The sequence below is a fragment of the Hypanus sabinus genome, chromosome 10, assembly GCF_030144855.1.
Source record: "Hypanus sabinus isolate sHypSab1 chromosome 10, sHypSab1.hap1, whole genome shotgun sequence".
Lineage (NCBI taxonomy): Eukaryota > Metazoa > Chordata > Chondrichthyes > Myliobatiformes > Dasyatidae > Hypanus > Hypanus sabinus.
Window position 1 is genome coordinate 141414171 of NC_082715.1, and position 26636 is coordinate 141440806.

Sequence of the window (26636 nt, forward strand, 5' to 3'; positions counted from 1 at the left end):
ATTTGGAATATTGTGTGCAGTTCTGGTCATCGAATTATAGGAAAGATATCAATAAATTAGAGAGAGTGCAGAGACGATTTACTAGGATGTTACCTGGGTTTCAGCAATTAAGTTACAGAGAAAGGTTGAACAAGTTATGTCTCTATTCATTGGAGCGTAGAAGGTTGAGGGGGGATTTGATCGAGGTATTTAAAATTTTGAGAGGGATAGATAGAGTTGACGTGAACAGGCTGTTTCCATTGAGAGTAGGGGAGATTCAAACTAGAGGACATGATTTTAGAGTTAGGGGGCAGAATAAGGGAAACACGAGGGGGTATTTCTTTACTCAAAGAGTGATAGCTGTGTGGAATGAGCTTCCTGTAGAAGTAGTAGAGGCCAGTTCAGTTGTGTCATTTAAGGTAAAATTGGATAGGTATATGGACAGGAAAGGAGTGGAGGGTTATGGGCTGAGTGCGGGTAGGTGGGACTAGGTGAGATTAAGGGTTCAGCACGGACTAGGAGGGCCAAGATGGCCTGTTTCCGTGCTGTGATTGTTATATGGTTATATGGTTAATTCAGTGAACCTAAAATACAGACGAAAAGAAAGTGACCATAATTTGTTAGTATCTCAGATACCTACAACAAATTTAGTAACTGCTCTGAAAGTTATTTTTAATTAGACAAATTGTGTTAGAACATAAGAGATAGGATTAGAATTAGGCTGTTTGACCCATCCAGTCTGCTCCCCCTTTCATCATGGAGATCCATTTTCCCTTTCAACCCCAATCTTCTGCCTTCTCCCTGTAACCTTTTGTGCCCTGACTAATCAAGAACCTATCAGCCTCTGCCTTAAATAGTCCCACTGACCTGACCTCCACACCTATCGATGGCAATGAATTCCACAGATTCACTACCCTCTGGCTAAAGAAATTCCTCCTCATCTCCATACTACATGGATGTCCCTCTATTCTGAGGCTGTGGGCTCTCGTCCTAGACTCCCCCATGATAAGAAACATCTTCTCTATGTTCCAACCTTTTTTATTCTGTGAAACCCTAACCATTAGCCAAGGGATCTGTGTGCCCAAGTTGGGAACCCCTGCACTAGACCTTTCAACATTTGATAGGTTTGACTATTTATTCAGTGATATTCGATGGGTTGACTATTTATTCATTGAGATGCTGCCCCCATTCTTTCTAAATTCCAGCAAGTATAAGCTATCAAATGTTCCTCATACATTAACCTTTCATTCCTGGAATCATTCTCAAGAGTCTTTGCCAAACTCTCTCCGATGTCAGCACATCCTTTCTCAGATAAGGGCCCAAAACTGCTCACAATACTCAAGTGAGGTCTCACCAGTGCCTTGTACAGCCTCAGCATTGCATTCTTGCTTTTTATCCATATGATTACGGCAGAAGACATGGACATTTCTATATCAAAGTAAGCATTTTTCACCTAACTTTTTTCTTGAGCAAGTCAAGTTTATTGTCATTCAATTATATACAGGTGTATAATGTATATAATTATATAATCATATAATGTATATAGAAACAGTACAGTGTTTCTCAGATCCAGGGTGTAATACACATAATGTAAAAACTTATGAAGGCAAGGATAAAATCTACAGATGAATCACGCAAAATAACAAACTAAAGTAGATAAATTAAATATTGAAAGGTATGGAACAGATTAACCAGTGACACTTCGAATACAATATGGCAGGCAGTTCAGAAGCCTAATGGCCTGAGGGAAGAAACCTTTTCCCATCCTGACTGTTCTTGTTTTCATGCATCGTAGTCTCCTGCCTGATGGTAGAAATTCAGAGGATGTCGGATGTGTGGGATCCCTAATAATACCAAGGGCTCTGCGAATGCAGAGCTCCTGATAAATGTTCCCAGTGGATGGTAGGGAGACCCCTGTGATCCTTTCAGCTGTTCTCACAGTCCTTTGTAGTGACTTCTGGTCCAATGCTTGGCTGCTCCCATATTAGATAGACCACTTTTTTTTCCAGAGAGATCTTGCAATGAATTTCAATTTCAAGATTGGTTTCATGTCTCAGTATTATCATTACTCATTTATCTTGTTGTCATTTCCGTGTACATTAGCTCAAGTCCAAGTGAATTTTATTAGTCACTTTTGTTCCAGCATAATCAACACCAGGTATTTGTCTATTGAAGTATAATAGCAGTACAGTAATCAAAGTTCAGAAGTAAATTTATTATCAAAGTACATATGTCATCATATACAACCCTGAGATTTGTTTTCTTGCAGGTATACACAGTAAATCTAAGCAACACACTAAAATCCACATGAGACCGCACCCAACAGGATTGGTAAACAACCAATGAGCAAAGGACAACATACTGTGCAAATACGAAAGAGAGCGAGAGGAAAAAAAATAGAAATAAATATCGAGAACATGAGTTGAAGTGTCCTTGACAGTGAGACCATAGGTTGTGGGAACAGTTCATTGTTGAGTGAAGTTATCCCCTCTGGTTCAAGAGGCTGCTGGTTGAGAGTTAATAACTGTTACAGGACCTGGTGGTGTGGGTTCTAAGGCTCCTGTATCTCCTGCGCCGCCACCTGACAGATTCATCTACCAATCATACCAGTTTAAAGCTGGAGCATAAAAATAACTGCCAGCTAAAAAATCCAAACAAATATAGAAATGTTTTCTGCCACTGCAAGAAATTTCACATCTACTTTTTGGGTCAGAGTTTTCAAGGAAAGAACCTGATTTTTTGCAAATAAAAATCCTCCTTAAATAAGCAATTCCTTCATGACATTGGTAAATTTGCAAATGATGCAAGTCTATGACAGAGCTTCACTAAGATCTTTCTAGCTTTTTAGGTCCCATACCACCAGGTTCAGGAATAGTTGTTACTCTACAACCATAATGCTTCAGAACCAGCATGGATAACTTTACTCACCACAACTCCGAACAGATCCCACACCTATGGACTCACTTTCAAGGACTCTGAAAACAAGAGACTACAACTCACGTTCTCAATATTATTTATTTTTTGTTTGTACAATTTGTCTTTTGTACATTGCTCGTCAATATTTGTTCATATATAGTTTTCATGAATTCTATTGTATTTCTTTTCCTGTAATGGTGCAAGAAAAATGAATCTTAAGGTAGTATATGGTAATATATATGTAATTTGACAATAAATAAATTTTTCTGGAAGTGGTGTCACAGGTAGACAGTATTGAAGGAGGTCTTTGCCATGCTGGCCGTCATCATCCAGGGCACTGAGCACAAGAGTTGGGATGTTATGTTGCAGTTGTACAAGATGTTGGTGAGACTGCACACGGAGTGTCGTGTACAGTTTTGGTTTCCTTGTTATAGCAAAGGCACTAAACTGAAAAGAATGCAGAGAAGAGTTACAAGGATGCTGCCTGCACTCAAGCGTCTAAGTTATAGGGGGAGGTTGAGCAGGCTTGGACTTTATTCCTTGAAATGTAGAAGATTGAGGGATGACCTTACAGAGATGTATAAAATCATGAATAGATGGGGTGAATTCATGTTGCCTTTTTTCCCCAGAGAAGGGGAACTAGACGGCATAGTTTTAAAGTGAGAAGGGAAAGATTTAAAAGGGATCTGAGGATCAAGTTAACCATCTTTACGAAACCTCAAACATCCACCAATTGAACCAGAGGGGATAACTTCATTCACCCCAACACTGAACTGTTCCCACAACCTATGGATGCACTTTCTGGGATTCTTAATCTCATGTTCTCAATATTTATTGCTTATTTATTAATTATATTTTTTTGTATTTGCAGTTTGTTTTTTGCACTTTGTTTATCTGTGTGTGGTTTTTCATTGATTCTATTGTGTATTTACAGTAAGCGCCCGTAAAGCAGTGTATCTCAGTAGTATATGTTGACATGTATGTACTTTGATAATACATTTATTATGAACTTCTTCACACAGGGTAGTGTGTACATAGAAAGACTTGCTAGAAAAAAGTGGTAGAAAAGTACATGGAGAGGAGAGGTTTGAAGGGTATGGGTAAATGGGAACTGTGGGTACTAGCATGGACAAGTAGGACCAAAGGGCCTGTTTCCATGCTGCATTACTCCATAATTCTATCTATCCACACTTTGGAAGACAATAATCCAGCTCTTGATGAGTCACTGTCCAAAAGAACTTCATGCCGTTCCTGTTATTGGAGGACCAGTCAAACAGATCTTCAAAGCTAATAAGTTATCTAGTGAGGAGCAATTCCCATTTGAAGAATAGACAAACAGGCACTTTTTTTTTTGGAATGGTCAGGCTGCAGGTTCTGGAGGCTGTCAAAGGTGCTTAAGAGTTTTTAAATCTTTCTCATTCTGAAATAGGACACTGACAGATAATTATAAACACCAAGATACACTCATTGTATTTCTGTATGTTTATGGTCTTCTGCATTTAGCCCATCCACTTCAAGTTTCAACGTGTTGGGTGCTCATAGATGCTTTTCTGCACATCACTGTTGTAGTGTGGTTATTTGAGTTGCTGTCACCTTCCTGTCAGCTTGAACCAGTCTGGCCAGTCTCCTTGATCTCTCTCGTTAACAAGGCATTTTTGCCCACAGAACTGTTGCTCACTGGATGTTTATTGTTTTTCGCATCATTCTCTGTAAACTGGAGACTGTTGTGTTTGAAAATACCAGAATGATTAGTTTCTGAGATACTCAAATCACCCAGTCTAGCACTAACAATTATTCCATGGTCAAAGTCACTTAGATCACATTGCTTTTCCACTCTGATATTTGGTCTGAACATAAACTGATCCTCTTGACCTTGTCTGCATGTAGTTATCAAAGTTCAAAGTAAAATTTGTTACCAGAATACATAAACGTCACTACATACCGCCCTAAGATTCACCCTAAAAATGACGCAACAGATTTTTAACACCGTATATTGGTTGTTTTGTTATGTCTCCTCTCTCGCTGTGAAACAGGGACACCTCTTTCTCCCTTATTAGGGAGAGAGAGGGCCTGTGGTATGTCGAATTACTGGGTGAACGAGTGGTCTTTGGGGTACTGCAAGTCTGTGTCTTTATTAATGCTTTGCTGCATCACTGAGTGCTTGGTGGAGGATGCAGATGCTTTTTACTGGTGAGGGAGGAGGGTCGTTGCTTTGTTGCTTGTGCATGGGGAGGGGGAGCTGGGGGGCTTTGGGGTTCTAACATTTAAATGTCATTCATTCTTTGGAGCATTCCTCTGTTTTTGTGGAAAGAAATTTCTCTGACATTAAATGTTCCTATTAAAATGTTCTTTTTCCTGTGGGCATACTCAGCAAAACTATAGAACTAAACAAGATCCATGAAAGAGCAAGAGCACAAAAGGCAACAAACTGTTGAAATGCAGCTTCAAGTAAATAGCAATAAATCTTGAGAGCATGAAATAACAAGATAAAGTCCTTAAAGTGAGATCATTGCTTGCAAGAACACCAGAAAGAGAATGAGTACAGTTATCCCCTTTTGTTCAAGAGGGGTGATATCTGTTCTTGAACCTGGTGGTGCAAGTATTGAGGCACTTGTACCTTCTACCTGACCGCAAGAACGAGAAGCACATGTCCTGGGACATGAGGATCTTTAATGATGGAAGCTGCTTTCGTATGATATTTATGCATTGAGTTGCTGGTACATGGTTGGCTAATTAGATATTTGTATTAATGAACAAGTGTATAGGTGTAGCTAGTAAAGTGGCCACTGAGAGTAGGATAACATGAGTTAGGCACATTCCTAATCAGCTGTTAGCATTAATCATGGAGTCAGTGAGACTACAGTCGGCCCTCCTTATCTGCAGATTCCATATGCGTGGATTCAACCAACTGCGGATTGTGAAAACCCGGAAGTTCTCTCTCCAGCACTTGTTGCTTGAGCATGTACAGACTATTTTTTCTTGTTATTATTCCCTAAACAATACATTATAACAACTATTTACATAACAGTTACATTGTATTAGGTATTATAAGTAATCTAGAAATGACTTAAAAGTACAGGCAGTCCCCGGGTTATGAATGAGTTCCATTCCTGAGTCCGTCTTTAAGTCGGATTTGAAGTCGGAACAGGTACATCCGGTGTTATTTAGCGTCAGTTAGTCAAATGTTTTTCTTAGTATATAGTACATATTTTACCTTGCTATGCATATGAAACACTTAAGAAACATACGTATTTCAATAATTTAACCACTGCGTTGCTTTGTAATAATTGTAGCTTTCATTGAGGCAGGGCCTTTCATATGCTCCATTAAAATAGTTCTGATCGTTGACCAACTGTGGCCTAATGCTTTTCCAATGACCGATGGCATTTCACCTCTTTCTGATCACATTATTACTTCCACCTTATTTTCAATCGCGATCATGATTATTTTCGTGAACAGAAACACTGTGGATTCAGAGCTGTGATGCCAGGTCCTAATATCCACCACACGGAGACATGTTAAATAAAGTCCAGGGTTCCGCTGGGTCCTAAAGACCACCGCACTGATGCATGTTAAATAAGGGACTTGAGCATCTGCAAATTTTGGTATCCGCGGGGGGGGGGGGGGGGGGTTCCCGGAAGCAAACCCCTACGGATAAGGAGGGCCGACTGTATTCAAATGAATACAGAATGCCCTTGAGGTAAAGCTGAGGATCGAGCATAAAGTACATTTAGACCTTCTCTTCAGGATATCGTTGTTCAGCCACTCCGCTTATTGGTGAGTCGAATAAAAGAACAAACCTTTGCACCTGATTTTCAGTATGTAAAATTTCAGGCAAACTGTTAGTTTTACACCTTAAACAGCTAATATCAGTGATATTTACCAGGAGTGCTGAGTATACAGGACCCTTAACATTGTCAATGATTCCTCTCATCTGTCCAACAATCTCTTTGCACCCCGCCCCCCCCCCCCCCCCCCCCACCATCAGGAAGGAGGTACTGTAGCATTAGGATAAGAACTATTAGGCTATTAGGATAGGAAACAGCCTCTCCCGGGCTGTGGTACTACTGAACTCCCTGCCACCACTAATGAATCATCATACGGTTGGTCTTATTACACATGAAATGCCAGTAGTGATATACTCTTCAATTTTTAACTTGTATCATATATGCACCTTATTATTAATTTATTTGTGATAATAATTTCTCGTGAGTTATAAGGGAGGGTCGTTGTTTTATTTTGGCATTATACAGGTGTATAATTGAATGACAATAAATTCAACTTTAACTTGAAAAGCAACTATCTGAAAGGACTGATTTTAACCTTACAGACCTTTTTCATTTATTTTTGATTTTAGACTTGACCGACACTTAAGTCTTTTTACATGCCATCTTTTATAGCAGTCATCGGGCTGTATTGTACTAGTGTACTCCTGCTGAGATATTTATGAAGCATATTAAATTATCAGTGACAGATGCGGGTGAAAGATCCATCCTCCCAGGGTAATGGTGACATGACAAAGAAGAGCAGAAGACCTAAAAAGCCTCAAGATGATGAGTCATCTGATGAAGTGTTGAGTAAGTAGATTTTTTTTTTGTAATCATAGTTCCACAGAACAACCTTTTAGGCTGGGAAGATTTTAAGGAGGGTTGCATTGTAGTACTGCAGATAGTTGTCAGTAACAGTGACAAAAGTTCCAGTATGTTTTTTTTGGAGATCGCTAGCCATTTAAGCAAGTATAGGAAAATAAATAGAATTTTCATTGCAAGTACTGCTGCAGTTTCACATATTTAGACTACTGCTTGTTTTATTATAATAGTGCTAGTAATGTTACAATACACTGTTTTACACATTTCGTCAACCTTGTCAGTCTTCAGCTTATGCTATGCTGGACTTGTGCTAATATTATATTGTGACTGTATGTGTAGGTTCTTAACTAAGTGTGCTGAGTGTGACTACACGTTCTGTGTTTTACACCTTTGCCCCAGAGGAATGATGTTTCATTTAGCTGTATATATGTGTGTCGTTGAAGTACAGAAGCTGCATTTTAATAGCTCCAGCGACCCAGTTTTAGTCCTGGTTTCCAGTTTTGTCTGTATGGACTTTAAGATCTGTGACACTGTTATTTCACCTAATAACCCATAGATTGCTTAAGAGGCAAATTTAAGACTGAGTGATAAGGTTTTGCTGTATGGTTTAAAAGTATGACACAACAAAATCTTTCACTTAGCCAGCTTATATGGAACTTGATGGTTGAAGTCGCATGCCCTGGCAATTTTATTTGTCTTCTAGTCAGCTTGTTCAGGTAATAAATGAAGTCTGAATTTAAAATAAAAGCACAAATTCAAAATAAGTAGGTATAAAATGGAGCAGTCATTTTCAGAGTGAGACTATAGATTTGAAAATGGTATTTATTGATATAATAAGTACATTATGACATTGTCAAGTGTCCCATTTGTTTACTTGTGACATGTAGTAGACCAGTGCATGTTGTAAGGAACTTTTAGAATTGCAGGTACACTCGGTGGCCACTATTACGTACAGAAGTGGAACCTGATGTGATCTGCTGCTGCTATAGCCCATCCACATCAAGGTTTGACGTCTGCATTCGGAGATGCACTTCTGCACAACACTATAGTAACACATGGTTATTTGAGATACGGTCACTTTCCTGTCAGCTTGAATCAGTTTCCTCTGACCTCTTATTGACAATGCATTTTCACCTGTACAGCTGCTGCTCACTGGACATTTTTTGTTTTTTACTCTTTTCTCTGTAAACTCTAGAGACAGTTGTGCATAGAAGTGTTGGGATATCAGCAATTTCTGAGATGCTTAAACCACCCAAGTCTAGCACTAATAATTATTCCATAGTCACTTAAATCACATTTCTTCCCCATTCTGCTGTTTGGTCTGAACAACAACTGAACCTCCTGACCATGTCTGCATGCTTTTATGCATTGAGTTGCTGCCATATGATTGGCTGATTATGTATTTGCATCAATGAGAAGATATACGTAATAAAATGGCCACTGAATGTTCGTTGACATTTGTGGCAGTTAGAACAGGGATTCCCAGGCTGGGGTTCACAGACAACTTGGTTAATAGTAAGGGTCCATGACATTAAAAAAAAGTTTGGAAACCTCTGAGTTAGAGGTTCTTCTATATTGCTGTTAATAAAGCAAGGAATGAAGATTAAGCTTCTAATGAAATTTTTCTTATTGCTGCTAAACAATGTGCAATTAACATTTGTAGCTGATTTAACAATGTATAACATGATACATATTCAATTCATAAACAGTTTTAAGATGAAGCCTTTGTTCATTACTGTAATGTGCTTTAAGCAGTAGTTGGGAACATTGCTAAGAAAAACTGTTATTGCTTAATTTATTTGGAAAAAGAATTCTGGGGATCTCACCTGGTCACTCAACACCATTTCTCTGACTGTGCGCAGCAGCTCCTCTACTACCTGAGGGGATTGAGCCAAGTGAGACTCTCTCCCCACCTCGACAATTATTGAGGGTGTCTGAACCAGCTATATCTCTGTCTGGTACGGGAATTGCAAGGGATCTGACTGCAAGTCCCTACAAAGGATTGCAAGGACTTTTGAGAAGAACATCGGGGTCTCTCTGTCACCCATTAGAGATATTTTCAGGAGTGCTGCATACACAGGCCCTTAGTTGTCACTTGTATCCATCCAGTAATCTCTTTGACCATCTTCCATTAGGCAGGAGGTACCAAGGCATTTGGAGAAGAAACAGCTTCTTCTCCCAGGTTGTAATAAGATTAATGGATTCCCTGCCACATATGAAGCAACAGTAGCATTATAGCGTTATATTGTTTACTTTTTGACTTCTATCATATGTGCACCTTAATATTTGTTAATTTATTTGTGATAATAATATTTTGTGCTATGTGTGAGTTATACATACAGTGTTGTGCACCCTGATCCTGGGGACCTTTGTCTTGTTTGGTGGTATATGTGTGTATGGTTGAGTGACAATGAACTTGAGTTGTAATGCATAATTTGACTTGGTGTTTTACCTGTATGCTTTTAGTTTCTATAAACCAAACCAAATTCAGATTTGCTGTTTTATTTTCCAATACGCTTAGGTTCTGCCTGCCAGCATGCGGGCAGAGGAGTAGATCTGATCCAGGTGAAGAAGGCAGTCACCCAGAGCCACTGGTCAGTTTGTGAAGAATGTGCTAGAACTCTGGAAGCATCTAATGAAGACTCAGATATTTCCTCACTTATTTGGATGTGTCTGAAATGTGGTTATCAGGTAATTGATTGGCTTGTAGGCAGCATTTTCTCTGCAGGAAATTGGCTCGAGCACTTGAATAAAATATGGAAGGAAAAGCTTGTGTGAAGTTAGCACATACTTTTATGGCCAATGATACTATTTTATAAACAAGGAAGGGTCTCGGCCCAGAACGTCGACAGTGCTTCTCCTTATAGATGCTGCCTGGCCTGCTGTGTTCCACCAGCATTTTGTGTGTGTTGTTTGAATTTCCAGCATCTGCAGATTTCCTTGTGTATACTATTTTATAGCCCAGTTTACACTTACTTTCAGAAAGGAGTATTCAGATACTAGATCAAGAAATTATTCCTCTTTGTTTTTTTATGTGTGGTATGGTGTGAAGCTATGTTTGAAGTATTACCACTATCACAAAACCCTAAGATAAGGAAAGTTTGATGTTGATAAATGGTGGGGATATTATCTGTAGTAGAGAACTGTACGGCACAGGAACAAGCTCTTTGACCCGCAAATTTGTTTGAAACAATTAGTAATCAAATGGCCTGCTAAACTAATCCCTTATGCCTACACAATATCTGTGTCCTTCCATTTTCCTCATGTTCATATGCCTGACTAAACATCTCTTAAAAGTCCCTAATGTATGTGCCTCTACTATCACCCCAAACAGCTCATTTCAGGCACCCACTACTCTGCTTATTTAAAAAAAAACTCGTTCCACACATCTGTTTTAAAATTTCCCCCTCTTTCACTTTAAATACCTTCCATCTGGTATTAGACATTTCAACTCTGGAAGAAAGATACTGTCTGTCTATTCTATCTTTTAACTATTGAAAACTGGCATAATTCTTAAACACATTTCATTCTGGCTTCTACAGACTTGCAGGATGAAATTTCCCAAGATTTTACTAATCTTGAAATTCCCACTAAAAAATTCACAAAAATACAACAGGTAGAAGTTTCCTTCTAGAATGTGTGCTTACAATCTAGGCCATACTTCAGTGACATTCTTAAAGAATATTACATTGTCAGTGGTGCCCAGCTGTGCAGACAAAGATTTAATTTGGAGGCATGTTGAAAAATGAAAGCTGCTGACATCTGAGATCTTCAATAAACTCAGAATCTACTGGAGGCAGCATTTTAAACTGCATCAGTCCATATTTCAGGTTGATAACCTTTTTATCAAAATTGGGGATTAGAGATTCATGAGAATGATTTGGGGAATTAAAGGGCTAACAGGTAAGGAGCCTTTGAAAGGATGCTTCTGAAAATGTGGTAGTCTAGAACCAGAATATAGGGATGTCCCTTTAGAATAGAGCAGCGGAATTACTTTAGCCAGAGGGTGGTGAATCTGTGGAATTGATTGCCACAGATGGCTGTGGAGGCAAAGTCATTGGGCATATGTAAAGCAGCGGTTGTTAGGTTCATTATGAGTCAAGATATCAAAGGGTACAGGGAGAAAGCAGGAGAATGGGGTTGAGAGAGTTAATAAATCAGTCATGATGAAATGGCAGAACAGATTCAATGGGCCAAATGGCCTAATTCTGCTCCAATGTCTCATGATCTTACAGAAATGTTTTGTTTCAACTTAATGTAGTTGAGAAATTTCTCACAAGCAATGATTAGTTAAAGTAGAAGTTTGTGGAATTAAAAGGAATTTATTGATATGAACAAGAAGTAAGCTGAGTAGCAATGCACAGAGCAAAGACAATGGGTGAGTATCCATATTGGCAGGATGTAATGTCTATATTTGGGCTGAAATAATGGCATTAGAAGTCACATGTCCAAATTAGTACTGCGAGTGATATGGATGGAAGTACAGAACTGCTGTGACAGTGAAGGAATAATTCTGCCTCATGGATTTAGCAATAGATAAATGTGATAATTTACCTTTAGGTCCAAAATGTTTAGACTATTTTACTGGTAGAAAAGGAAAAGAGGGTGTTCAATCGAATATTGAAAGGCTTAGATAGAGTGCATGTGGTAAGGATATCTGCTGTATTGGGGGAGTCTAGGACCAGGTGGCACAACCTCAGAATATGAGGACATCCCTTTGAATAGAGATGAAGAGAAAATTCTTCAGCCAAAGAGTGGTGAATCTGTGAAATTCAGGCCAAATCTGGAGTGCCATAGACAGTTTGGGATACAGGACCTAAGAATGGATGGATTGGGCTGGAAAAGAATGTGTTGTAGATTTAACAAATTGACAACTGCACTCCAGAACATAAATATGATATGTATGATTGTGGACCTTGGAATTTAGAAAACATCAGGATGATTTGGTTGAAGTTCTCAAGCTTTTAAGGGCAATTGGCAAGATTGATGGAGAGAGATAGAGAGAGACTTGTTCTACTGTTGGTAGAGTCCATAACTAGTGAATAATGTCCAAAAATTTTAGAACCAGGGTAATGTTAGGAACCTTTTGACATGTAAAGAGAAGTAAAAATGGAAAAACTTTTCATAAATGTCTACAGTTGCTTGGTTTTATTTTCAAATCTGGGTTGATAGATTTTTAAAAGGTAAGGTGTGGAATCACGTACAGTGATGAGCCAAATGGTTTTCTTCCTAGTTAATTTTCTATGATTCTCTAATCTCTATCCTTATTAATCTATATTGGTTCTTGGGTCTCCAACACTCCACATACAAAATGTTTATCTCTTCATCAGCTTGCCTTCAAAATCCTTCTAATCTTACATTGAGCAGCCTCAACCTGGTTAAGCATCTGCATCCTCCGATTCTGTGTTTTTATGCATTCCCCATCTCTTTTACAGAGGCTGTGCTTCCATGGTCTCAAATGGTCCAAATTGATCACACTATACTTTCTTCTTGAGGTTCTAGTGGAAGATTACCTCTTTGACGAAGCTTTAGTGACTTTTCCTAAAATCTGCTCATTTGACCTTTATTTCTGTCTGCTTGCACCTCTCTGAAACCTTCCGACATAAAAAGTCTTGTGTTAATAAGAATGTATAGTTTATTGTGGTTCAGGTTTAAATAGATCATCTCTTTTTCATATTTGAGATAGAACTATTTGTGCAGTATTTTGCCTTGAGGAATTGTGCCATTAAAGCTAAACTTGAGTAACAAATATAAAACTGTCACATTTTTAGATTCGATATTTTTTTGTAACTTAGGGTTGTGGTCCAAACTCACAAGAGCAGCATTCCCTGAAGCATTTCTGCTCTACGCATTTGGATCCGCATTGTATTGCAGTCAGTTTGGACTCCTGGACTGTTTGGTAAGAATGATCAAGTAATGAGCAGAATTTATTCATCATCAAAGTTTGCATTTTTGAAGTAAAATTATTGGCAAAGTTTGGATTTATAGAGCATCACATTTTCTAAATTTCTCTCCTTACTCTAATAGTCTGGCATCCTTGGGACTTCGGTGCCAAATTAGCAGTATTTTTCCATTTTATTGGCTGTTGTTCTCTTATTAAACAATGAAGTCTTATTAAACACTCACTTTAAAGGTAGCGTGGGATCCAGAGCACAAAGGAGCACAGGCAGTGGCTCCTGGTGAGTGGGAAGAGAGCAGGGAAATCGGGGGTGGGGTGCAACTAATGGGACAGGGACAAGTCATTGGGCCTGAGGTGAGTGGGAACAGAATGTGAGAACTGGGTTTCCCAGTGAACATGGAGAGAGATTGGGGAACCTTTTCTGGTAAGCTAGATATTAAACTGTTAGAAATTCTGAATATTTAGATAGTGGATTAACAGAGTTCTACTCTCCTTGTTGGGTTATCCATAACTAATAACATTGAGTTAAACCACAATTTTATTGGACAGATGTGTATTTTACTTGCATTTGTAAACCTCAGATATGTGAATTTTAACTTGTATTTCAGTAAGGTCTGTAAAGAAAAAGGGGGAAACGTAAATGTTATGTTGTCCTTGGTCAATAGTTTGTTGCGATCAATTGTTGTTTTCCTGTTTAACCCATACCTTTAATGTGGTACGTTTATTAAAAAGTTTTAGACCATAAAATAGAGGAGAAGATCGGGTCTGCTGTGCCATTCCATTATGGCTGATTTATTACCCCTCCAAACCCCATTCTCCTGCCTTCTTCCTGTAACCTTTGACACATTGTGTAGATAAGCCTACAAGAGGAGAAGCAATACTTGATCTGGTATTGGGAAATGTACCTGGTCAGGTGTCAGATCTTTCAGTGGGGGAGCATTTTGGAGATGATGATCACAAATCTATCTCTTTTACCATAGCATTGGAGTGGGATAGGAACAGACAAGTTAGGAAAGTGTTTAATTGGAGTAAGGGGAAATACAAGGCTATCAGATCAGACAGGAACTTCAAGCATTAATTGGGAACAGATGTTCTCTGGGAGATGTAGGGCAGAAATGTGGCAAATGTTCAGGGGATATTTGTGTGGAGTTCTGCATAGGTACGCTCCAATGAGACAGGGAAAGGTCAGTAGGGTACAGGAACCATGGTGTACAAAGGCTTTTGAAAATCTAGACAAGAAGAAAAGAAGAGTTTATGAAAGGTTCAAAAAACTGGGTAGTGATAGAGAAGATTATAAGGCTAGCAGGAGCATAAGAATAAATTTAGGAAGCCAGAAGTTGCCATGAGAAGGCCTTGACGGGCAGGATTAAGGAAAACCCCAAGGCATTCTACAAGTATGTGAAGAGCAAGAGGATAAGACGAGGGAGAATAAGACCAATCAGGTGTGACAGTAGAAAAGTGTGTATGGAACCGAAGGAGATAGCAGAGGTACTTAATGAATACTTTTCTTTAGTATTCACTATGGAAAAGGATCTTGATGATTGTAGGGATGACTTACAGTGGACTGAAAAGCTTGACCATATAGATATTAAGAAAGAGGATGTGCTGGAGCTTTTGGAAAGCATGAAGTTGGATTAATCTTTCTTTTTCAATCTTTTTATTGAATTTCATATATAAAAGAAACATAATATAATAAATAGGTTATAAATGCATAAGACTTGAAATTGAATTAGTAGTAGGATAACAATATCCTATTAAAATATCAACATATAAACATAATACATTGTCAATCAAGTCTATAATAATTATATGAAAAAAAATAAAAATAATCATCAAAGGAAAAAGAAAAAATGATAAAAATACAGGCAAAAAATATAAAAAAAAATACTAAACTAAACTAACATGGGCAATAATAACAGTTTATTTGTATATGATAGTGCCAAAAACTCCGGAACTCCATACCTGAACAAGGATAAGTAAAGAGAAGGTCTGGAAGAGGTCAAATTAATTCATATGAAAATGTCAAATGAAGTTTTTCTTCAAATTTAATTGATGAGTCAAAAATAGTGCTTCTAATTTTTTCCAAGCTAAGAAAAGAAATAGTTTGAGAGAACCACTGGAACGTGGTAGGAGGATTTACTTCTTTCCAATTTTGTAATATAGACCTTCTGGCCATTAATGTTACAAAAACAATCATTCGTCTAATTGAAGGGGAAAACTGATTATAATCTTCATTTGGTATACCAAAAATTGCAGTAATAAAATGAGGTTGTAAATCGATATTCCAAACTGAGGAAATGGTAGCAAATATGTCCTTCCAATAGTTATGTAAAGCGGGACATGACCAAAACATGTGGGTCAATGAAGCCACATCTGAATGACATCTGTCACATTGAGGGTTAATATGAGAATAGAATCGAGCAAGCTTATCTTTAGACATATGAGCTCTATGTACAATTTTAAATTGTATTAAAGCATGTTTAGCACATATAGAAGAAGAATTAACTATTTGTAAAATTTTTTCCCATTTTTCTATTGATATATTGAAGTTCTTTTTCCCATTCTTGTTTAATTCTACCTGATATTTCTGGTTGTATCTTCATAATCACATTATAAATAAAAGCCACTAATCCCTTCTGATAGGGATTTAAGGTAAAAATCATACCTAAAAAGTCCATTGAAGTTGAATTGTGGAAGGATGGTAGAATTTTATGTAAAAAATTTCTAATTTGTAAATATCTAAAAAAGTTAGATTTAGGTAACTCAAATTTGTTGGAAAGTTGGTCTAAAGACATCAAACTACCTTCAAAGAAAAGATCACGAAAACATTTTATACCTTTCCTTTTCCATATGCTAAAGGCTTGATCTGTCAAAGAAGGTTTGAAAAAAAAAATAAAGTAAAATAGGGCTATCAAGAACCAAGTTTTTCCAGAGTAAAAAATTTACGAAGTTGAAACCAAATTCGTAATGTATGTTTGACAACAGGGTTAGATATCTGTTTATTAAATTTAACTAAATCGGCAGAAAGAGAAGAACCCAGAACGGAGAATAGAGAATATCCCTGTGCCTCATTGCATTCTAAATTTACCCACTGTGGGCACAATGGTGAATCCAAATCTGATTTCCAATACATTAAGTTACGAATATTATTCGCCCAATAGTAAAATCTAAGGTTAGGTGGAGCTAAACCACCATCTTTTTTAGATTTTTGTAATTGCCTTTTACTTAACCTAGGATTTTTATTTTGCCACACAAATGAAGAAATTTTTGAATCAATGTTATCAAAAAAAGATTTAGGAATAAAAATTGGTAAAGCTTGAAATAAATATAAAAATTTCGGTAGAATCATCATTTTAATAGCATTAATCCGACCAACTAATGATAAGGATAAGGGAGACCATCTTGTAGTAAGTTGTTGAATTTGATAAAGCATAGGTAGAAAATTCAATGTAAATAAATCTTTATATTTCTTAGTAATTTTTATACCTAAATAGATAAAGTTATCATCAACAACTTTAAATGGCGATTAATCACCGGGACCAGATGAGATGTACCCTAGGCTACTGTGGGAGGCGAAGGAGGAGATTGCTGAGCCTCTGGCGATGTTCTTTGCATCGTCAATGGGGACAGGAGAGGTTCTGGAGATTTGGAGGGTTGTGGATGTTGTTCCTTTATTCCAGAAAGGGAGTATAGATAGCCCAGTAAATTATAGACCTGTGAATCTAACCTCAGTGGTAAACTGATGGAAACAATCCTGAGAGGCAGGATTTATGAACAGTTGGCGAGGCATAATATGATTAGGAATAGTCACCATGGTATTGTCAAACGCATGCCTTGCCTTACAAGCTTGATTGAATTTTTTAAGGATGGGACAAAACACATTGATGAAGGTAGAGCAGTAGATGTAGTGTATATGGATTTCACCAAGGCATTATATAAGGTACACCATGCAAGGCTTATAGAGAATGTAAGGAGGCATGGGATCCAAGGGTACGTTGCTTTGTGGATGCAGAATTGGCTTGCCTACAGAAGGCAAAGAATGGTTGTAGACGGATCATATTCTGAATGGAGGATGGTGACCAGAGGTGTGCCTCAGTGATCTGGGCACTGAGTTCAGGGAACTGTGATTTTTATAAACAACCTGGATGAAGAAGTGGAGGGGTGGGTTAGTAAGTTTGCAGATGACACAAAGGTTGGGGGTGTTATGGATAGTGTGAAGGGCTGTCAGAAATTACAGCGGGACATTAATAGGATGCAAAACTGGGCTGAAAAGTGGCAGATGGAGTTCAACCCAGAAAAGTGTGAGGTGGTTCATTTTGGTAGGTCAAATATGATGGCAGAATATAATATTAATGGTAAGACTTTTGGCAGTGTGGAGGATCAGAGGGATCTTGGGGTCCGTTAGTACACTCAAAGTTGCTGCACAGGTTGACTCTGTGGTTAAGAAGGTGTACATACGGTGCATTGACCTTTATCAACAGTGGGATTGCGTTTAGGAGACGAGAGGTAATATTGCAGCTATATCAGACTCCACTTGGAGTACTATCTTCAGTGTTCAGAACTGTGCTCAGTTCTGGTTGCCTCACTACAAGAAGGATGTGGAAGCCATAGAAAGGGTGCAGAGGAGATTTATAAGGATGTTGCCTGGATTGGGGAGCATGTGTTATGAGAGTAGGTTGAGTGAACTTGGCCTTTTCTACTTGGAGCGAAGGAGGATGAGAGGTGACCTGATAGAGGTGTATAAGATGATGAGAGGCATTGATTGTATGGATAGTCAGAGGCTTTTTCCCAGGGCTGAAATGAAGGCACAGTTTTAAGGTCCTTGAAAGTAGGTACAGAGGAGATGTTAAGGGTAAGGTTTTTACGCAGAGAGTGGCAAGTGCGTTGAATAGGCTGCTGGTGACAATGGTGGAGGTGGATACAATAGGGTCTTTTAAGAGAATCCTGACTAGGCACATGGAGCTTAGAAAAATAGTGCTATGGGTAACCATAGTTAGTTTCTAAAGTAAGTAGATGTTTGGCACAGCATTGTGGGCTGAAGGGCCTGTATTGCGCTGTAGGTTTTTTATGTTTCTAACCTTTGACACCCTGACTAATCAAGAACTGATCAACCTCCTCTTTAAAGAAGCCCAATGACTTTTCTTCCATAGCCATCTTTGGCAATGGATTTTATAGATTCACCACTCTGACTAAAGAAATGCTTCCTCATCTTTGTTCTAAAGAGATATCCTTGTACCTGAGGTTGTGCCTTCTGGTCCTAGACTCTGATGCATTTGAATTCTGGAAATGTAGAAGTTGCATAAGTTTTTGGCAGCTTACTTTGTTTCTCTTTATGCTTTGAGTCTAATTTTCCTTTTGAACTCTTTGACAATGAAATTACTTGACATCTAGCATACTCAGAATCTACTCAGCTCTATGCAGGGTACCTTGACTACTTCTCTCAGAGGCTTCACACAAGCCTAGACTTGATGAGGACACCCTCAATAAAGGGATGCTGGTGAAAGGTCTTGGGATGAAGGAAGGCAACTGCAATGTTAGCATTCATTTTGAGTGGATGAGCATACAAGAGCAAGGATGTGATGCTGAGGCTTGGAAAGACTTCACTTGGAGTATTGTGAGCAGTTTTGGGCTCATTTAAGAAAAGTTGTGCTGTCATTGGAGTGGGTTCAGAGGAGATTCACAAGAACGATTCCAGGAGTACACAGGCTCATGTATAAAGAATGTTTGATGACCTTGGGCATTTGGAATTTAGAAGAATGATGGGGAGGTGAATCTCATTGAAACCTGTTGAATATTGAAAAGCCTAGATAGAGTGAATGCGGAGAGGATGTTTCCTTTAGTAGATGAGTCTAGGATGAGAGGGCACAGTCTCCGAATAGAGGGATTTCAGCATTTATACATAGATGAAGAGTCATTTATTTTGCCAGAGGGTGGTGAATCTGTGGAATACATTGTCACAGACAGCTGTGGGGGCCAAGCCATTGAGGTTGATAGATTCTTGATTAGTCAGGGCGTCAACTCTGAACCGTACTGGCAGCCAGTGGTGGGAGGCCAGGATAGGAGTAATATAGTCCCTCTTCCGGGCACCTGTCAGGAGCCTGGCTGTGGCGTTCTGGACCAGTTGCAGATCGGACAGGGACGACTGACTAATCCCAGTATACAGGGAGTTGGAGTAGTCTTAAGTGGGAGGATATAAAAGCGTGGACGACATTCTTGAAATCTTTGAAAGAGAGAAACTGCTTGATTTTGGCAATAGTATGAAGCTGGAAAAAAACTGGCTTTTACTACTGCTATCTTCAGTAAATTTGAGATGACAATATAAGAGTCTATTGAGGCAAGTGCTGTAACTTAACATGAACATAAATTGGATAACTATTTGAAAAGGAAAAAGTTTAAAAGAATATGCAGTGGATTCCAGTTAATTGGGAAACATTAAGACTAGTATATCTTGGCTCAATTAAGCGGCTGGCCCAATTAGCAAAAGCTTCATGGAAATAGTTGAGAGGGTATAATAATCAGAATCAGACTTTAATCGCCAAGTACCTGTGCACATACAAGGAATTTACTTCAGGCAGACTGACAAACTGAGTAACAAATTATGTATTTAAATGAAATGCAGAGCAAATTAGAACATTACCAATAATACTACAGTGCTATAAAACTGTATTAGTTCCTAACTGGTGGAATTGATCCAGTACATGCAATGAACAAAGTCATTGCAGACATCTAGTGCAGATAATGCCTTCATACAATGTTTTAGATAATTGTAGTCTCCAAATCTTCATTTTCATTGCAACATTCAAGATGATTGTTGATACTTTGAAATTCTTCATAATTTCTAACTTGTTGAAGTTAAGAATTTTTACTCCTGGCTGTTTCTAGCATCACCAAGATTGAATGCTTGAAACTGCAGTAAGCAAAACAGCTTTGAATTGTCTTGCTGCTTATTTCTTGTCAATTGTCAGTGACAAAAATCACTGCTTTTTTAAGCCAAACATGCCCAACTGATGCTATTTGAAAACTGTTCGTTCTAAAAATGATGTTGTATTTAACAACTACACAAGCTCGTACAACTGACGCTGGTTAGAAACTACTCGGCAATAGTCTCCTGTGCCGAATATGCGGCATAGTGTCCCAAATTAATAAAGAGATTCCAGCAATTTTCTTGTTCTTTAAGGGTTGTCCCAAATGTGTTGGCACGTGGCCAAGTGGTTAAGGTGTTCATCTAGTTTTCTGAAGGTCGCTAGTTTGAGCCTTGGCTGAGGCTTGCGTGTGTGTCCTTGGGCAAGACACTTAACCACGCTTTGCTCTGCAACGACACCGGTGCCAAGCTGTATGGGTCCTAGTGCCCTTCCCTTGGACAACATTGATAACGTGGAGAGGGGAGGCTTGCAGCTTGGGCAACTGCCGGTCTTCCATTTTAAAAAAAACCTTGCCCAGACTTGCACCCTGGAAACTTGCCAAGGTGCAAATCCATGGTCTCTTGAGACTTAACAGAGGCCTACTACATGTCCCAAATAAGTGACTGACTTAATTAACTAATTGTCCAATTAACCAAAATCCATAGTATTGGAAAGTGTAACAAAATGGAAATTGTTTCATTTTGAGCTCATCAGTGCTAAACAGCATCTTAATATTTATTTACTTATTGAAGTACAGGCCCTTTGAGCCATGACACCTAGCAACCCCTGATTGATGTAAATGTAGCCAACTTACAATGACCTATTAACTTACTAACAAGTGCATCTTTGGACTGTGGGAGGAAACTGGAGCACCCGGAGGAAATCCATGTGTTCCAAGGGAAGGACATACTGACTCCTTACAGTTGACGTTGGAAATCAAATCTAAGCTCTGTAATAGAGTCACGCTAAACACTATGCTATTTTGGCGCTCAAAAATCAATAGATTAAATTGTATCTAATCAGATCAGCATTTTAATTGTTACAAGTAATCTATCCTATAAAGCAACACAAATCAGATTGCATGTAAACTGCATTCTGCTGTTTTTGCCTCAGGCTTTTTTCAGTAAAGAAATTAAATGTTTGCAGTTGAAGCCAAATTCTTCATTTATATTGGTCTCTATGTGAGCATAAGTTATGTTCTTAAAATCAGTTTTGCACAGTTTGCACTCTAGAATCCCTTCTTTTAATTTCCTAGGTGCTATGAATGTGATGAGGAACTAACACCATGCAATAAAAAGGTTCTTGCTCCTTTAATGGACTTTCTACAAAAGCATGCAACAAAGACACATTCAGGTAATTTACTTTTATATTTATTGCATCTGTACAGAGCTCAGCCATCTTCTCTCCTATTAAAGCAGGGATGAAGAAACTTCAGCATTTTAACTTGTACATCTACATTTTAGAGTTATGGGGAAAATAACTCTAAGGAACGTAATACAGGGGTTGAATGAGAGTTAGTGTATTTTGTTGATCGGAATAAACTGCTCTGGGTATTGGAGGTGGAAAGGGAGGGTCCAGAAAGACTCTGCTGTACTTGCTGGTATCAATAACTGTAGCAGAGCTACCACTGAGTACATGGCCAACTTTGGCTGCCATGGTCGGATACAGTTAGCACAAAGCTATTACAGCTTGGGTTGTTGGAGTTTGGAGTTCCACTCTGATATCATCTGTAAGAAGTCTGTACATCCTCCCCATGGAATGCATGGTTTTCTTGGATTAATTGGGGTTTGTGGGGTGGCACAGCTCAAATGGTCAGAAGGGCCAATGCCATCTCAATAAATACTAAAATAAAATCTAAGGTAACTTGATTGTTATACATAGACATGTAGCTAGGGGCTGCTAAGATCAGTTTAGCCTCTCCGATAATGAGGATAAGTGGGTCATGATTGTTCTGGGCCTCCTCTGAGAGGAGATGAAGCCCTCTGCTCTGCAGTATATTGCAGGGTTTGAGTGGGAGTCATTATCGTAATCATTCATGATAAATGATCCCATATGTGTTAGCATTAATTGATTTATGTACTCGGATTTATTTATCACACATACGTCAAACCATGCATTGGAATGCATCATTGCGTTAACAACCAGCAAGACCTAAGGATGTGCTGGGGGCAGCCTGCAAGTGTCCCCACACATTCTGGCGCCAACATAGCATGTCCACAATGTTCAGCGGAATAACACAAGCAACAATAACAACAGCAGCAATACAAAAGCAAAACAAGCCCCCTTTCCTCCCTCCTGAGTATGTACACAACCCTGTCCCTAATCCCCCTTTTTGCTCCCAAAACCATCCATATGAGCCTAAAAAAAAAACCCAAGTTGAGCCAAGATCTCGACAGAGACCAAGGTTGGATGCCATCTTGATCACAGCAATGTACAGCACAGAAACAGGCCTTATCCATGCCTGTCTATATTATCAGTTCTTATGACTTTCCTTTCCAAGTATTTGTGCAATCATCTTGCGTACGTTTAAGATGATTAATGATATGTTTCATTCACTCTTCTTTGTGGTTGCAGATGTCATCAAAGTTTTGCAATTTTTCTAATAGTGTGCTTTCAATTTAACCCATAGAGCAATGTCAAAACATTATCAGAAACAGAGTTAATATCACTGGCACATGCCACGAAATGTGTTGTTTTATATATTGCAATACATAATTTAAAAACTATAAATTACAATAAAAATGTAAAAAATTGAATTAAGTAGTACATAAAGAGAGCAAAATAATATATAGGTGGTGTTCATGGGTTCATTGTCCATTCAGAAATCTAATGGTTCTGGAAATGTTGAGATTGTGTCTTCAGGCTCCTGTACCACCACATTGATGGTAGTAAACGAGAAGAGGGCATCATTGGTGATACATAGAATGTCTTAACATTTATATTTGTGTTGTACACTACGTTTTATATTCTATAAGGAATGTTAAATGTCCCTGCAAACAAGTGTTGGAGAAGGGCACCTTTTTTTTTGTGTGACTCCCAAAGGAATCATCAAGCTCTCCCATTTGTAGCTATTATAGCAGAAATGCACAGATTGCAGTAAGTAATGTTTAAAATTATTCATAAGAACTAACAAACTTAAGGCCTAACACTCAGGACTCCAGATCACCAAGGGAACACATGCAGTAGCTGGAAACTCAGGGGTAGTCTCAATTGTCTTAGGAAACGTGGCTGCTAGGATGACTGCAGGTAAAACAAGTGCAGGCTGTAAGCCCCCACCTCCGCCTTCTATTCCCCTGGCTAATGTACAGTCTTTGGAAAATGAAAACTGAAGTCAGAGCAAGACTGTAATACCAGAAGGACATCAGGAACTGTTGAGAACTATGCTTCATAGAAACATGGCTCACTACACAGCGTTCCAGCCAGAAAGGCTTCATCTTTCACTGCAGGGAATGGAGGGCAGCATCAGGTAAAGGTTGAGACGGCAGCATTTGCTTCATGATTAATTCATCATGCTCCATGGATGTGGCAATTCTGTCACAGTCCTTCTCCTCCAACCTGGAATATCTGGTGGTCAAGCATCTTCAGTTCTATCTGCTGAGGGGGTTCTGCAGTCATCCTAGCAGTGGTGTACATTCCCCCTCAGCAGATGGCAAGCTGGCATTGGAGTGGCTGAGGACCTGGATCGACTTTCACAAGGCGGTACACCTCAAGTCACGTTGCTTTTTATTGTCACTTCGTCCATAACTGCTGGTACAATACACAGTAAAAACGAGACAACGTTTTTCAGGACCATGGTGCTACATGAACAATACAAAAACTACACTGAACTACGTTAACCAACACAAAAACTACACTAGACTACAGACCTACCCAGGACTGCATAAAGTACACAGAACAGTATAAGCATTACAATAAATAATAAACAAGACAATAGGCACAGCAGAGGTCAGTAGGTTGGTAGTCCGATGGCTTGGGAGAAAATCTGTTACTGATGCCTTCCCAGTCATTGTAAGGCGAAAGGTAGGGTGGGGGGGGGCTTCAACCAGAATAACTTGAAGCAATCTTTGGCCTTTTTATGTCTTCTCTGTCCTGATGAAGGGTCTTGGCCTGAAACCAACTATTTATTCCTCTCCATAGATGCTGCCTTATTTGCTGATTTCCTCCAGCATTTTGAGTATGTTACTCTGCCAGCTGACACCAGCATGTCACCTGCAGAACTAGAGGAGGCAACATACTCAAACATTGTTACACCACCATCAAGGATACCTACTGTGCCATCCTTTGCCCGGTATGTCCGATCACTTGGCTGGACTTCTGCTCCTGGCGTATAGGTAGAGACTGAAGACAACAGCACCAGTGGTGAGGACAACAAACGTGTGTTCAAGAAAGGCAGAGCAGCATCTACTGGACTGCTTTGAATTGCTAGGCTGGACCAAATTCTGGGATTCATCTTTAGATCTGAATGAAGAGACCATAGCTGCCACTGACTTCATTAAGACCTGCATGGAAGAGAACATGCAGAATTTTCCCAAAACAGAAGCCCTGGTTAGATGAACCAGGGGATTCACAGTCTGCAGAGGGCTAGATCTGTGACGGTGGAGACCAGAGGTCCAGAGCTCTGCAAGAAATCAAAGTACAACCTATTGAAGGCCATTGTGAGAGCAGAAAGGCAAATCCATGTAAAGTTAGAGACAACCAGATGCACAATAGCTGTGGCAGGGTTTGCGTGCCATTATTTCATATATAATTTGAAACCTAACTATATTTATTAAACTTTGAACTATGAACTATATGGTGGTGATGCTTCACTCTCCAATGAGCTGGACTCATTTTATGCATGCTTTGAAAGGGAAACTAACAGCTGTGCGAATCACTACAGCATCCAACAACATTGTAATCTGTCTTGGTGATTGATGTTAGAACAATCTTCAAGAGTGAATCCTTGCATGGTATCAAGCCCTGATGTCTACCTGGGTAGGTATGAAAACCCTGTGTTGACCAACAGGCTGGGGTGTTCAAGAACATCTTCAGCCTCGCTGCTGTGGTGTGAGTTTTCCACTTGTTTCAAAAGAGCAGCAATTATACCAGTGCTCAAAAAGAGCAGGGTGAGCTGTCTCAGTAGCTATTCCCTGGTAACACTTAAATCTTAGATCTATAGTGATGCATCACATGAAAAGGTTGATGATGATTGAAATTAATTCTGCCTGAGCAAGGGTGTTGTAGTTTACTGACTGCCACATCTTGTTACAGTGGATGCAATCTCACTGGCTCTTCACTCCACTTTGGAGCAAATAGCAGCAACATATACATTAGACTGCTGTATATTGATTGCAGCTTAACATTCAACACTATCGTCCTCTCACTACCAATAAACACACTTAAAAACCTGGATTTCTACCTCCCCTGCAACTTAATCTTTGTCTTCCTTATTGGGTGACCAATGGTAGTGCTACTTGGTAATAACATCCCCTCGCTGACGATCAACACAGGTCTACCCCAAGGATTCATGCTCAGCTCTACTCTCGCTAAACTTATGATTGTGTGGCTAAGTGTAGCTCAAACACCTCTTATGAATTCTCAGATGACACTGCTGTTGCAAGTAAAATTTCAGATGACAATGAGGTGTACAGGAGTAAAATGGCTGGTTGAATGGTGTCACAAAAACAACCTCGCGCTCAACTTCAGGAAGACCAATGAATTGATTGTGGACATCAGGAAAGCTCACACAATTGAGGGGAGCATGGTGGAAAGGATGAGCAGCTTCAAGTTCCTGGGTTGATATATTGGTGCAGTGATGAAGATGACGCACTGGTGAGGAGATTTGGTGCATCACCAAAGACGCTTTTAAATTGCTGCCGATGTACAGCAGAGAGCATTCTGACTGGTTGAATCACAGCTTAGTATGGTGGCATCAAGGTACATATCACAAGAGTCTGCAAAGGGTTGTTTACTCAGCCAGCTCCATCACTTCGCAACCACTGAAGACATCTTCAAGAAATGGTGCCTTTTTTAAAAAAAAGTGTCATCCGTCATTAAGGACCCTTTTCTTGTTACTATCAATGGAGAGGAGGTACCAGAGCCTGAAGACTCACGCTTAACATTTTAGGAATTGTTGACATTTCCCCTCCACCATCACATTTCTGAATGGCCCATGAAAACTACCCTGTTCTACCATTCTGCACTATTTATTTATTTTGTAATTTATAATAACATAAATTTTATGTCTTTACATTGTTCAGCTGCCACAAATAATTTCACTTTGTGTGTGTCAGTGATAATAAAGCTGATTCTAATGTTCTCATTCCTGGAAATATCAGAATAAATTCCACTTTCTTTGGATATTCTGGATAC

General features: G+C 39.1%; 1 protein-coding gene across 3 annotated transcripts in view; it reads left to right on the forward strand.

The window, feature by feature from the left end:
• usp45 (ubiquitin specific peptidase 45) overlaps window positions 1-26636 on the forward strand; it is a 103863-nt gene that overhangs the window by 3232 nt on the left and 73995 nt on the right. For all 3 annotated transcript variants that reach the window (XM_059983160.1, XM_059983158.1, XM_059983159.1), the window contains exons 2-5: window positions 7364-7472; window positions 10006-10175; window positions 13280-13383; window positions 21541-21638. In XM_059983160.1, coding sequence (XP_059839143.1) covers window positions 7370-7472; window positions 10006-10175; window positions 13280-13383; window positions 21541-21638 — 475 coding nt within the window. In that variant the 5' untranslated portion in view covers window positions 7364-7369. The remainder of the gene's footprint in view (window positions 1-7363; window positions 7473-10005; window positions 10176-13279; window positions 13384-21540; window positions 21639-26636) is intronic.